The sequence below is a fragment of the Dermochelys coriacea genome, chromosome 1 (genome assembly GCF_009764565.3).
Source record: "Dermochelys coriacea isolate rDerCor1 chromosome 1, rDerCor1.pri.v4, whole genome shotgun sequence".
In the NCBI taxonomy this organism is placed as follows: Eukaryota; Metazoa; Chordata; order Testudines; family Dermochelyidae; genus Dermochelys; species Dermochelys coriacea.
This window is the reverse complement of record NC_050068.2, coordinates 197,756,828-197,770,699: the sequence shown is the minus strand read 5'-3', so window position 1 is coordinate 197,770,699 and position 13,872 is coordinate 197,756,828. Positions and strand designations below refer to the sequence as shown.

The 13,872-nt window shown below is 39.5% G+C and overlaps 1 protein-coding gene across 12 annotated transcripts in view; it reads left to right on the top strand.

Moving 5' to 3' along the window:
- Nucleotides 1-13,872, top strand: part of TFG (trafficking from ER to golgi regulator) — a 35,003-nt gene that overhangs the window by 2,760 nt on the left and 18,371 nt on the right. For all 12 annotated transcript variants that reach the window (XM_043511205.1, XM_043511199.1, XM_043511231.1 and 9 more), the window contains exons 2-3: nucleotides 1,236-1,364; nucleotides 3,672-3,880. In XM_043511205.1, coding sequence (XP_043367140.1) covers nucleotides 3,697-3,880 — 184 coding nt within the window. In that variant the 5' untranslated portion in view covers nucleotides 1,236-1,364; nucleotides 3,672-3,696. The remainder of the gene's footprint in view (nucleotides 1-1,235; nucleotides 1,365-3,671; nucleotides 3,881-13,872) is intronic.

Below are 13,872 nucleotides of genomic sequence, written 5' to 3'. Positions count from 1 at the left end.
AAACAGACTCCAACGAGAGACTGCTGAATTGGAATTAATTTGCAAACTGGATACAATTAATTTAGGCTTGAATAGAGACTGGGAATGGATGAGTCATTACACAATGTAAAACTATTTCCCCATGTTATTTCTCCCCCCCACCCCACCCCCCACTGTTCCTCAGATATTCTTGTTAACTGCTGGAATTAGCCTACCTTGCTTGTCACCATGAAAGGTTTTCCTCCTTCCCCCTCCTCCCCCCCCCCCCCCCCCCCGCTGCTGGTGATGGCTTATCTTAAGTGATCACTTTTGTTAGTCTCTAAGGTGCCACAAGTTCTCCTTTTCTTTCTCCTTACAGTGTGTATGATAAACCCATTGTTTCATGTTCTCTGTGTGTGTATATAAATCTCCCCTCTGTTTTTTCCACCAAATGCATCCGAAGAAGTGAGCTGTAGCTCACGAAAGCTTATGCTCTAATAAATTTGTTAGTCTCTAAGGTGCCACAAGTACTCCTTTTCTTTTTGTCTGTAGAAAGGGAGTTATAAATCTGTCACTTAGGGAAAGAGCCCATGAGCAGGGCTAGCTGCAGTAACCTACCAAAAAGGAATGAAGGTCTCCTGGTAGTGGGGCAGGAAGGCGTTCCTCTCTTGCCCACCTTTCCCTTTGTCCCTTAGCTCTCTTTTCTAAAGAGCAATCTTTCTTTCAGTGGCTGTGGCTCTCTGGCCATGATTGCCACTGTACTTCCTTTTGTCCAGTTTAGCTCTTTTTCCTGTGGAAAAGTGACATTAGCACTTCTCTGCTCCAAAGAATCCCTGTCCTCATGGTGTCCTGAGGACTTTCACTTAATGTCAGAGCAGCTCCAGCCTTTAATGAGGAAGTTGAGGCCTGGGCTATAATATTGCAAAATCAATCTAAAATTTAAACTTAATTTTTTAAAATTTATTTTTGGATGTTGAGAAGATATTTAAACGATGTATGTGTATTTTGGGTGATGAATCCTTTTATCATGTCTGTTTTGAAAGTGTTAGACTGGGAAGTCTAGACTGTTAGCAATTGTCAAGCAAAATTATGAAAGCTGGTAAAATATGTTACGGGTGAAATACAATCTTCACTGTTACTCAGACTTTAAATATCAAATTGTTAAAGTAAATTCATTCTGTTTCTTCCCTGTAACATGCCAAGTTGGATAATATGAAAAGCACGTAGCTGCAGTGAAGGCTCACAATAAGTTAATCCTTCTTGGTTTTCTGATGCAGATTCCATGCCCTATCTATAATCTATCATTGATCAGCATCGCTTCTGGCAGTGCATGGCGGGACATCTGAACACCAGCTGGAAGTGAAGCAGGGAACCTGAAAAACAGTCTAGCAAATCTGTAAGACAAGGTAATTACTGTTATAAAAAAGATATTGGTGGCAAGGAAGTAAAGGAAGATCTAGAGGTGATATGAATGATATGTCATAAAAACAGTTTTCATAATACTTCTTTCCAGTAACTCATCACATCTCACAAGCCCTGGAGTGTAAATTTCCCTGTCCAAAGAACATGAACAACGCCATAGCCGTGGTACAAGCTTCAGTATGTTGCTCAGTGAATGTGTCTCAAATCTGACCTGAAAGGCACTCTTAGTGCAGTGAAGAGGGCTGTATAATACAGTAGCACACTCTCTGTGCCTGTCTAATTCCCATCCCCTTTTCTGAACTACCAGAAAAAGTGACCTTTGTAAGATAGCTGCTTGTTTGCTTTTTTTTTTGAAAGCTGCCATATAGTAAGCATCAGTCGGAACAATATTATTGCCTTTTATATAGGAAAACCTGTTAGATTCAGATGAAATAACTCAGGACTTCTGTTCTTTTGTGAAGGCCTTAGTACTCCCACTTGTGTTGTAGCATCACAGTATAGTTTGGTTTCTTATCAGATGTCAAAACACTGGGCTAAATATGTGGAGAAGCATCAAGATTAACATACTTAAGGCCTTATTAGAAAAACTTTTCTCTTATTATATAAAGTGAAAAAGACGTTCTTCATGTTGAAAACTTTTAAAATTGATCAACTTAAGCAAGTTTCTAATAAACACGCTTTAAACAGTATGTTCTTAAGAAAAAAAAAAGTGTATATCTAGTCTCCTGCGTGTGCCTATAAGGATTTTTTCAAAGGAAATTGGGAAAAATCAAGAATACTCAAGCTATGGCCCCTCCCTTTCTTCAGTACACCTTCCTGTCTGCCTACCTCTTTGGCAGCAGGGGTTTTGAATTGTAAGACTTCCTAACTTCTGAGCTCTCTCAGGTCTCCTCTGAAGGTATCAGGATAATGAAGAAATCCCTCTTGTTTCCTCCCACTCCGGAGCTTGGTGTTCCCTGGCATTATGCAAGGATCTGGAGAGAGAAAAACGGTGTTCCCCAGGCTCTTTTCCTAGGCTTCCTTTGCACCCCTATTCTGAGAAACATTTTTTTGCACAACGGTATAATGAAATATTTTTGGCAAACAAAACCTTTCCTACTATGTACTTTTTTTGCGTTAACGTTTCTTGCTGAGGATTTCTGATTTTTTTTCTGAAATTTGGTGTTTCAGGCAAACTAGTAATTTTCAAGCTGTATATTTTTATTAAAATTAAAAAAAAATTAACTCAAACGTTAAAGTCCAGACTTTCACCGAAGTTACAACTTCTGATTTAGACACTGCTCTCCTAATATAGGAATAGTTATAAGCTTCATAACTACGTAAGAAAGCTCTCTATCTTCATTTAACTTCTCAACAAATTTGGGAATTTAAAAAAGGCTGAAAACAAAACTGAAATTTAAAAATAGCTTAAATAGGTTATTTTTTGCTTTATATTAAAAAAATCCCATTGTGAAAAATGGGTTAGATGTAGTTTTCTCTCTTTATTGGTTGCATCCTAAAACATGACACATGCATTAGTGATCAGATATACTGGTTTTGCAGGAAAGCTTAAGTGTGATCTAGCCACTTAAAATGAAACCAGTTTTTAGATGGCTCATTTCCTCCTTATTGCTTGCATCCAGAGTGACACACATCCCAATTTGATCCTCCTACAAAACTCTCCTTCTGCCAAATCTCCTCCACTCTCCAAAACAAGAACAAGCATTGTTGCTTTGCATTTTATCTACATTACTTGTGGCTGTGAGATACCATATTTGTGGGTCCCATAGAAATAGCTAGAGAGATGATCATACATGCCTTTTTTATTTATTAAGGCAAAGTGCTTTTGCAGTGTTCCTAGTCTCCATGAAATACACGTGTCTCTCAAATACAAACCCTGAATTATTTTACATGTAAATATATCTACTTGAAGGCACACATCATAACATGGTAAAAGTTACATTTTGAACAAAAATAATTTTTTCCCCATAGCTTTGTGGGCAGTAAAAAGCATATATTTCATCTCAGAACTTTAAAATTTGGCTTAAAACACAGAGCAAAGATTATTTTTAAATATCTCATTTTGTAAATCTCCATTTTGCACTTGAACGGTTGTAATAAGTCTAATAAATTAACAATTGAGAGAACATAGTTTTGCATGGATGTACCCAAGAAAGCTGCTCTAGAGCATATTTTCACAATAATGTTTCTGAAATCCAGAAAGTTACAGAACTGTGTATTGTATAGGACTGTGGTGGTTGTGAAACAAATCATCTTCTAAAAGATGTTGTGTAAATGTTTTTTGTTAACAGGTCTGTAGGAGATCTGGAGTCCACCATGAATGGACAGCTGGATTTAAGTGGGAAGCTGATTATTAAAGCTCAGCTGGGGGAGGATATTAGGAGAATTCCTATTCATAATGAGGACATCACCTATGATGAGCTAGTGCTGATGATGCAGAGAGTTTTCAGAGGAAAACTTCTGAGCAATGATGAAGTCACAATAAAGTATAAAGATGAAGGTATGGTGTTCTTGTTAATGTTATTGATTAGATACAATTTATGTGAGACTGAAAACTGTCATAAAACTCACCTTTTGAAAATTACTTCTGGATATTCCTGTTCTTGGGATATATAAACTATTTATATTATGAGATTATGCCAGTCTATAAAAGCTGTTTCTGTTGAGAGTGTACTATGCATCTCCTCATGTATTTGACAGAGTAGAGGGAGGTTACAAAAATATTCATGGCTCCAACCTCCTGTAGTCTCTCCTTTGTCACAGTAAGGTGTTGACATTAGCATAGTATCTATGGTCTGACCTTTTTCCTGTTATCACAGCTGCGGATAATTAGAGAGGTAAGCAACCTTAACTCAGTCTGGTCTTTTGTGTAGGGATCATTTTTGATTTCTCTGTGGCAGCTGCCTTTTGTTGGAAGAAAATCTTAAGACCTTTCAAAAACAGTTTCAACAGTTTTGAAAATGGCATCTTCTACCTTGGTCATCATGCAAACACCTTTATATATTAGAATTCTGGAGCATTAGCCAAACATGAATTCTCCACAGGAAGAGGGGCCACGACATATAAAACATAAGGAAACCCTCTTGACAGTTTCAGAGGAAAAACTTAAGAGGAATTCATTTCTTCCTAAGTACTTCCTCATCAGCAATGATTGAACAATTGAACATGGTGGTTGGACTCCATGGGAAAAGAGGTTACACAATTACAATATATCTTAATGTATCCACAAAAAAAATCTCATAGATTGATGCTCAACAAATACAGCCTCAGAAATAAGAAAAGGAGTACTTGTGGCACCTTAGAGACTAACAAATTTATTAGAGCATAAGCTTTCGTGAGCTACAGCTCACTTCATCGGATGCATGCTGTAAGTGAGCTGTAGCTCACGAAAGCTTATGCTCTAATAAATTTGTTAGTCTCTAAGGTGCCACAAGTACTCCTTTTCTTTTTGCGAATACAGACTAACACGGCTGCTACTCTGAAGCCTCAGAAATGAGTCTGACACTTCAGTATCGAAGAAATCCTGTGTATTTGGGGGAGCGGAGGTAACCAACTGGATAGTACTGTTCTTGAGTGTAGGATTGATTGTAAACTTACTTTTAATATTGTGTTTTGAGATGAACCCTTACCCGCAGGTACCTTTTGCCAGTGAATTAGTTGTGGAGATGTTTGTTGCTAAATTACTCCTCTGAAGATAATTTAAGTTTTCAATAATGTGACAACAGCACCATGCAATAAGAGTTGTTCTTAATTTAGGCTAGAACCATTTGTAAAGGAGTCTAAGTGAAGATGGGGATATTATATTCAGGGAAAATACTTTAACATGTAAATTCCATTTTGAAAAGTCTTGCTTCTGTTTGTATTTTCCACGGTATACACTGTCTAAATTTTATAATCCCTTTTTGAGATGTTGAACCAACAGGGGCAGTAATTGTGCCACCGTGATTTAGTGGGGTGGGGGTCAGAGATCCTTCAGGATTTATACATACTGTCATGGCCACACACTACCAAAAAAAAAAAAAAGGGAGGGGCCCAAGTAAAAGTGGATAACAGCACATCCTGCTTTGCTCATGTGAAAAGGCTTTTCTTCTCTCAACAACTAATACTCTTCTCCCATGCTCACCAATTAATGAATCATAACAGCCCTTCCCACTTCCTGATTAATAAATACTGGGCTGTTGCTCTTAAAGACACCATTTCCTGTTTTAAAATTGATAGAAATTTTTTATAATTTTTAACTTATTTTTTGTGAATTTAGTGTTTTGTTTTATCCATTTTATCCCTGTGGGTGTGGGAAGGGTTGGGGTCCTGCCACTGTGGGGGAGGCGGGATGGGGGATTGCAGAGCAAGCCCCCTGCACTCAATCAGCAGAGGTGACTCCTGTCTCGAGGGGCTGGGTCAGGCTCCCTCCTCTGGGCATCACCTTCCACATGGGGTTGCAGCACCACTCCTGTTTGGGCCCGTTGCCCCTCTGCCATGACAGAGGGACAGCTGGGCCAAATTTGAGTGAGTAATGCTGTGACCCTGTATGCCAGGTCATGAAGCCTGGAGCAGGGAGCTAAGTCCAACTTGCTGCAGCCAGCTGTGGGGGTGAGTTTTTCATTTTATTATTTTGTATTTGCAAAATAACATGGTGTCATAAATATAAAGGGAAGGCTAACCACCTTTAAATCCCTCCTGGCCAGAGGAAAAACCCTTTCACCTGTGAAGGGTTAAAAAGCTAAAGATAACCTCACTGGTACTTGACCAAAATGACCAATGAGGAGACAAGATACTTTCAAAGCTGGAGGGTGGGGGGGGGAACAAAGGGTTCTCTCTGTCTGTGCGTGTCTTTTGCCGGGACCAGAGCAGGAATGCAGGTCAGAACTCCTGTAAAGGGTTAATAAGCAATCTAGTTAGATATGCGATAGATTGTTTTGTTTAAATGGCTGATAAAAATAAGTTGTGCTGAATGGAATGTAGATTCCTGTTTTTGTGTCTTTTTGTAACTTAAGGTTTTGCCTAGAAGGATTCTCTATGTTTTGAATCTGATTACCCTGTAAGGTATTTACCATCCTGATTTTACAGAGCTGATTCTTTTACTTTTTCTTCAATTAAAATTCTTCTTTTAAGAACTTAAGATCTAAGGGTTTGGATCTGTGTTCACCAATGCAAATTGGTGAGGATTTTTATCAAGCCTTCCCCAGGAAAGGGGGTGTAGGGTTTGGGGGGGATTTTGGGGGAAAGACTTTTCCAAGTAGGCTCTTTCACGGTTATATTTTGTTAGACTCTTGGTGGTGGCAGCAATAAAGTCCAGGGACAAAAGGTAAAATAGTTTGTACCTTGGGGAAGTTTAAACCTAAGGTGGTAAAAATAAACTTCACGGTTTTTTCATGCAGGTCCCCACATCTGTACCCTAGAGTTCAGAGTGGGGAAAGAACCTTGACACATGGGTTGCTAGTTACTGATAACCCAGAACCATATGATGTTGCATTCATATGGATCAGTGTGCTAACAAACAAAGCCCAGGAGGGGATACCAGTGGGGATCAAGTTACAGACGACTGAGTCAAACCAGAGAACAGAGTGAGTTACTACTCAAGTATCTGCCCTAATGGAGGGAAAGTAAAATTGTGCTGTAATGGGGGGGACTTCAGGTTGGGACTGTAGTACAGTGGTCTCCTTCAGCATGCCCAACATGGCCTGAAATGGTGCCCTGCCTCAGTTTCCTTCTCAACCTTTTTCGTTCATGGCCCTCTGGGGTTGGTGTGAGTATTCAGGTAGATTTCTTAGCCAGGTAATAACTCTATTAGTTGTTTTATAGGAACCAGGAGTCTACAGCCCTTCTCCCCGGGCGGTGTACAGTTCAGATCCTTGCTCTTAGTATAGTAGCGTATTAACCTCCTCTGGGAGCTGGGTACAACTAAAGTAGCCTCTTCCCCCTTGCCTCAGGAATCCACAGTTCTATCTCAGAGCATGTTTAGAATAAAAGCGCTTTCCCTCCTTGGATCAGGAATCCATTGCACTCCTGGATTGGGTTAGCTAATTAAACAGTTTCTCCTTTCTTTGACTGGGTTAGAATTCATTCCTTAGATCAGGAGTTTATCTCTCTCTTCTTGGGGACAGACTAAAGGACAGTCTCTCTCATCTGGGATCAGGAGTCCTCAGCCCTCCTTCCCTGTTCTGTCTCTCTCAGCCAACTGAGATGAAGCCCTGCTGTACCCTACGCTATAGGGCTTCTTGTTCCAGGCCCTTAAAGAGAGCCTGGATTTTCCCTACACGCTAATCCCCTTGAGATCACTTCCTTTCTCTTGCTCTGTGTTTAGCCACTTCTAGGCCTTTTTTTTTTTTTTTTTTTTTTGTTCCAGCCTTCCTGAAACAGGGTTCTTTGGCCCCCATCTGTGCTTAAATGGCCAGTATAGCCTGTTACAGAGGCATATGGTGGAGATCTCATGAAGTCAGCAGTAAAACATGAATTTCTAAAAATTATACATGGTTGTCTGATACAAAAAGTATTGTATCCAACAGAGTTGCTGCCTCGTGATAGGTAACTGGAAGTTGGTGGGTACACAGGGACCAATGACCATGACCTGATCACATTCAGTATGGGCAGAGGACCGTCCCAATCAGTAACAGATAAACTTGGTACCTCAAAAAGGCTAATTTCCCAAAGATGAGGAAAATTATGAGAGAAATTGACTGGGAGGAAAAATGTAGATAGAAAAATGTGAATGAAAACTGGGTGGTTTTTAAGCAAGAGTTTATTAGATGGCCAAAATTCCACAATTTCACAAGAAAGAGTACAACTTTGGCAAAAAGCCCATCTAGATTCAGTGATGAAGTTAAGGCAGAAATTGGAAATAGCTATCCTTATAAATTAGAATTTATGAAGTGGAGAAGATTAATAAGGGAAGCTAAAGACATTAAGGGACAAGCCATGCTTGGCAGAACTAAGGACAATAGGGAGGTGTTTAAGTATACTAGGAACAAGAGAAATTCTGGCTATTGTATAGGTCCATTACTAGACAGAGAGTGTAAAATTATTTGCAGAAAAGGAAGTAGTATAGATAAATATTTTTGTTCTGAATCTGGAAAGAAACAGGATCATATACTCATATTAATAAGGATAGGTTTCAGAGTAGCAGCCGTGTTAGTCTGTATTCGCAAAAAGAAAAGGAGTACTTGTGGCACCTTAGAGACTAACAAATTTATTTGAGCATAAGCTTTCGTGAGCTACAGCTCACTTCATCGAGCTGTAGGTCACGAAAGCTTATGCTCAAATAAATTTGTTAGTCTCTAAGGTGCCACAAGTACTCCTTTTCTTTTTATTAATAAGGATGTTATACTTTCCAGTCCAGTAGTAACTTAGGAGGATGTTAGATAATATCTACTAGAGATAAACATTTTTAAATCACTAGGCCTGGATAACATGTACCCATGAGAGTACTAAAAGAGTTTGCTCAGATCATCTCTGGCCTGCTGATAATTTTTAATAAATCTTGCAATACTGCAGAAATTGAAGAAGACTGGAAGATGGTTAATGTTATACCAGTATTAAGAAAGGGCAAGCAGCATGACCCAGGTAACTATAGGGTGGCTAGCCTGAGCTCAGCGTTGGGCAAAATAATGGAAAAACTGATCTGGGATTCAGCTGATAAAGAATCAAAGGATACGATTAATGGTAGTCCCCATGGTTTTATGGAATATAAGTCTGGTCCAAGAAATCTGATTTTATTCTTTGAGATTACCTTTATCAATGAAACGCATAACTATCACACAACAGTATGATTAAAAATTTACTATATATAATATCATTAAAGCACATGTAAAATCGATTAAGAACTGGCTGACAGAGATGAAAAAGTAATCGTCAATGGGGAAATATCATTGAGTTGGGTTGCTTCTAGTGGGGACCCGTTGGGATTGGTGGTAGGCACAACTTGGCATTTTTTTCATAATGATGTGGGAATAAATGTGAAATCATTGCTGATAAAACGTGCATTTTAAACAAAGATTAGAGTGATAAATAATGATGAGAGGGCAGTCATACAGAGCAATCTGGATTGCAGGGTAAACTATCCCATTCAAACAATGCTTTTTATTGCAGCCAAATACAAAGTTAGGAATAAGGAATGCAGGCCATACCTACAGAATGGGATATTGTATCCTGGAAAGCTGTGACTGAAAAAGATTTAGGGTTTGTAGAGGACAAGCAACTGAATGTGAGCTCCCAGTGTTTGGCAAAAAGGGCTAATGCGATCCTTGGATAAATAAACAGCAGAGGTAATGACTAGGAATAGGGAGGTGATTTTACCTCTCTATAGCATTGGTGAGACAGATACTGGAATGCTACCTGCCGTTCTGCTTTCCACATTTTAAAAAGGATTTTGGAAAAGTGGAGATGATACAGAAATGGACCATTCAGGGATCTTTCTGGGCACACCAGAAGAGAGGGCCATAGAGGGTGGTGCCCTTAGACACCGTGCAAACAATCAGACAATGGGAGTAGAGGAAAATGACCAGTTCTAGGGAGACTTACTGCATATTCTCTAGGACTGCAAACTCATGGCCAGCTGGGAATCATCTCATGACATCAGAAGGTAGCCCCTAGTTCCCTCCGGACATACCCAGTGACGCGATGTGTTTTTGGGTCTGATAGAGCGTCCCTTACATCCTTCCAGAAATACGTCTGGTATCTTTGGGGCAGTGGTAGAATATTAAGATCTTTAGTAGCAACCACTGCTGCCCAGTGGTCGCGGTGCCAAACAATTCTTCCAACAGCATCAGCTATGCGGGGGTGGGGGGCTGTGCCTGAACTGGGAAATAAGAACAATAGCCTTAGGAGACAAAATATAGGGTAACTTTAAAAAGTTAACCATTTGGGGAAAATATCATAACAAAGCGATCTGATATTCAATCACTTTTTTTTTTTTTTTTTTTAAGAAAGTGGTAACAGATCTGAAAGCTAAAAAGGCCAAATCTTACATTTTGTTACATATGGCAAAATAAAATTTCCAATAAATTCTCAGAATGTATTGGGGATAACTTCTTGTTTCACAAAATGGAAGAAGTAACTAAGTAGACAGCCATTGCTATAGACTTGATTCTGACTAAGAGGGAGGTATTGGTTGCGAATCTTAAGGTGGAAGGCAATCTGGCTAAAGTAATTATGGAACAATAGGTTTTACGGACTTAAAAAAAGGTGAAGAGTGTCCTTATTCTGCTGCGTGCACTCCTTCCTTTCCTTTGGAAGCATGAAATCTATCATTCCATAATAACTTCTAGCCAGATTGTCTTCCACCTTCAGATTCGCAACCAATTCCTCCCAGTTAGTCAGAATCCAGTCTATAATGGCTGTCCAACTGCTTAAAAGACTTATTTAGAGTAATTATCAATGGCTTGCTGTCAAACTGGGTGTGCATATCTAGTGGGGCCCTACAGGGGTCAGTTATGGGTCGGGTACTATTCCATGTTTTCATGTTTGACTTGGATAACAGAACAGAGAGTGTGCTTATAAAGTTTGTTGATGACACCAAGCTGGGATGGGTTGCTAGTACTTTGGAGGACAGGATTAGAATTCAAAATGACCTTGGCAAATTGAAGAATTGTTCTGAAATCAACAAGATGAAATTCAGTAAAGACAAGTGCAAAGTACTATGCTTAGGAAAGAAAAAATAAAACGCAGAACTATGAAATGGGGAATATCTGTCTAGGTTGTACTGTTGAAAAGGATCTGGGGGTAAAAGTTGATCGCAAAATGAATGAGTCATCAATGTGATGAAATTGCATAAAATGGCTAATATTCTGGGGTGTATTAACAGGACTGTTGTATGTAAGACACAGCATGTAATTGTCCCACCCTACTGTCATTGGTTGAGGCCCCAGCTGGAGTATTGTGTCCAATTCTGGGCACCACACTTTAGGAAGGATAAACTAGTGAGAGTCCAGAGGAGAGCAACAAAAATGCTAAAAGGTATAGAAAACCTGACCTATGAGGAAAGATGGACCTAGGGATGTTTAGTCTTGACAATTTATCAGGTCCTCCCTCAGTCTTCTCTTAAGTATGTGAAGGGCTCTTCTACAGATGACAGTGATCAGTAGTTCTCCATATCTGCTGTAAGTAGAACACGACTTAATGGGCTTAATCTGCAGCAAAAGAGATTTAGATTAGGTATTCGGAAAATCTTTCTAACTATAATGGTAGTTAGGTTCTCCAGTAGGATTCCAAGGGAGGTTGTGGAACCCCATCATTGGAGGGTTTTAAGAACAGGTTGGAAAAACATTTATCAGGGATGGCTTTCTTGGTCCTGCCTCAGCATAGGGGGCTGGGTTTGATAACCTGTCGAGGTCCCTTCCTTCCAGCCCTATGTTTTTATGATTCTATGACACTAGTTAATACTTCAGCATGATTTTTTGTAAGAAGATGGCGCAGCTAGAATATTTAAATCTTCAAACTTCCAGTTTTCAAGCTTATCAGCCTGCAATCAATCTTTACTCAGAATATATATCTAAACATTAATTAAATTTAAGATGGTTATTATTTTCACTCTTAATTGTTGGCCATTCCCAGTATTTATGCTGAAAGCTATCTGAATTTTTAGAGTGGCCTCCAAAAGAATTCTTTGGGGAGGAAGCATGATTAGGACGGGATTTAGGAGTCAGGACTGCATTCTGTTCCCAGCTTTCTCTTACGGTGTAACCCTGAATACGTCATTTAGTCTCTCAGTACCTCAGTTTCCTCATCTGTAAACAGAGATAGTCTGAGGCTTAAAGTACTTGTAAAGCACTTCCAGATCTTTGGATGAAAAGCAGTTTATAATTACAAGTTATTTCCTTCCTTCCAGAAAGCTGGGAGTGCACACTTATCTTGGAAGTTTTACTGTTTTTGTTGAATAATGTGAGGTTTATTTAAAATGTTACTTTAAAATGTGATTGCTCTTTTTATTTGGTTTCATGTATCATACGTATATCATTGCTTGCTGTGAGCATTGGATTAGTTATCTGACAGGGAGAAGTATCTCTCATGCCCCATCTGTGAGTGGAAGAAGCTACTGACGTGATTGTCTTGGGGCAGATTATAATCACTAAGGGCTTAATCTGAGGTTTTGTGTCCTTGCATCCTTTGGATGTTAGAAAAGTTGAAAGCACTGAGCATTTCATAATGTTGTCCTAAAAGTTTGAGATCTGTTTAGGATTATCCTTGTAGTTGTGAAGGCAAATGAAGAGGTGCAAACTCCCAACATCTGTCTTTAACAGGAGACATGTTCAGATCCTCCATGTTGAAATAAATAATTGGGAGCTAAGGCTTTACACCAAACTTCTGGGTTTAGAGATGTCAAAATGTTATTCTAAGTCAGGGATTCTCAAACTTCATTGCACTGTGACCCCCCCTTCTGACCACAAAAATTACTCACCGCCTTGGGTGGAGCCCAAGCCCCAGCAAATCTAATGCCGGCCTTGGTGATCCCATTAAAAACAAGTTTGTGACCCGCTTTAGGGTCCTGACCCACATTTTGAGAACCGCTGTTCTAAGTGCCTTGACCCTTTCAAATCTTCCCAGTACTTTTGTTGTGGAGATGCCTGGAATGTTAACCATGCATTTCCTCAGGTACTGGATTCTTAGCTTTTTGAAAGTCACTGTAGTGCCTTCTGTTAATGATGCTACTCTGTGTTGATCAGATTCATGCTCTGATGCTCAGAGAATAGTTTCTTGGATTATTTACACCTATCTGATTCTGGCTTCTTGACCCATTTTTTCCCTTATGACATTTTGTTTTTGCAATAAACAGAATTGGGTTTGGTTTACACAGTCCCTGGTTATTGAGATTACGGATTTTCTGTTCCAGAAAGCAATCATGATAGACCTGTGTCAACTAATGAAATTCTGGGGCACTGTTCTGAGCCATTTGAAATGGACATGTAGTAATTCTAACTGGTGGGAATGAATCATTAGAGCTCTATTGGAATATCTTCACTAGCAAAGTTAAAGCGCTGTTGCAGCAGTGATTTAACGTGGCTGTGTAGTCGCGGCAGCAGTGTTGGGAGAGAACTCTCCCAGTACTATAAAAAACCCACCTCCACGAGGGGAGCAGCACCCAGCGCTGGGGCACTGTCTACGCTGCCACTTTACAGCGCTGAAACTTACAGCGCTCAGGGGGATGTTTTTTCACACCCCTGAGCAAGAAAGTTGCAGCATTGTAAAGTGGCAGTGTAGACATGGCCTAACTCATCCACCCTCTGTGCAAACATTTACAGGGGTAGGTTGATTGTATGTGGAATTTAAAATCCTTCCAAAAGTATGGTGTCTGAGTTCCATCTAAATGAGTTATTCTGCCAATTTCTCTTCCTTTTCCTTCTTGCATATCTTGTTGAAAACTTCCTTATATGTTTTGTCTAAAACTCCTTTGTTTATGGAATAAACAAAGCGCACTTGAATATCCTTGTTTGTGGAATAATCCACTCTAAAGTTGTCACTATCAAGCATATTAAAATTAGAGTGGTTTAAAAAAAACCC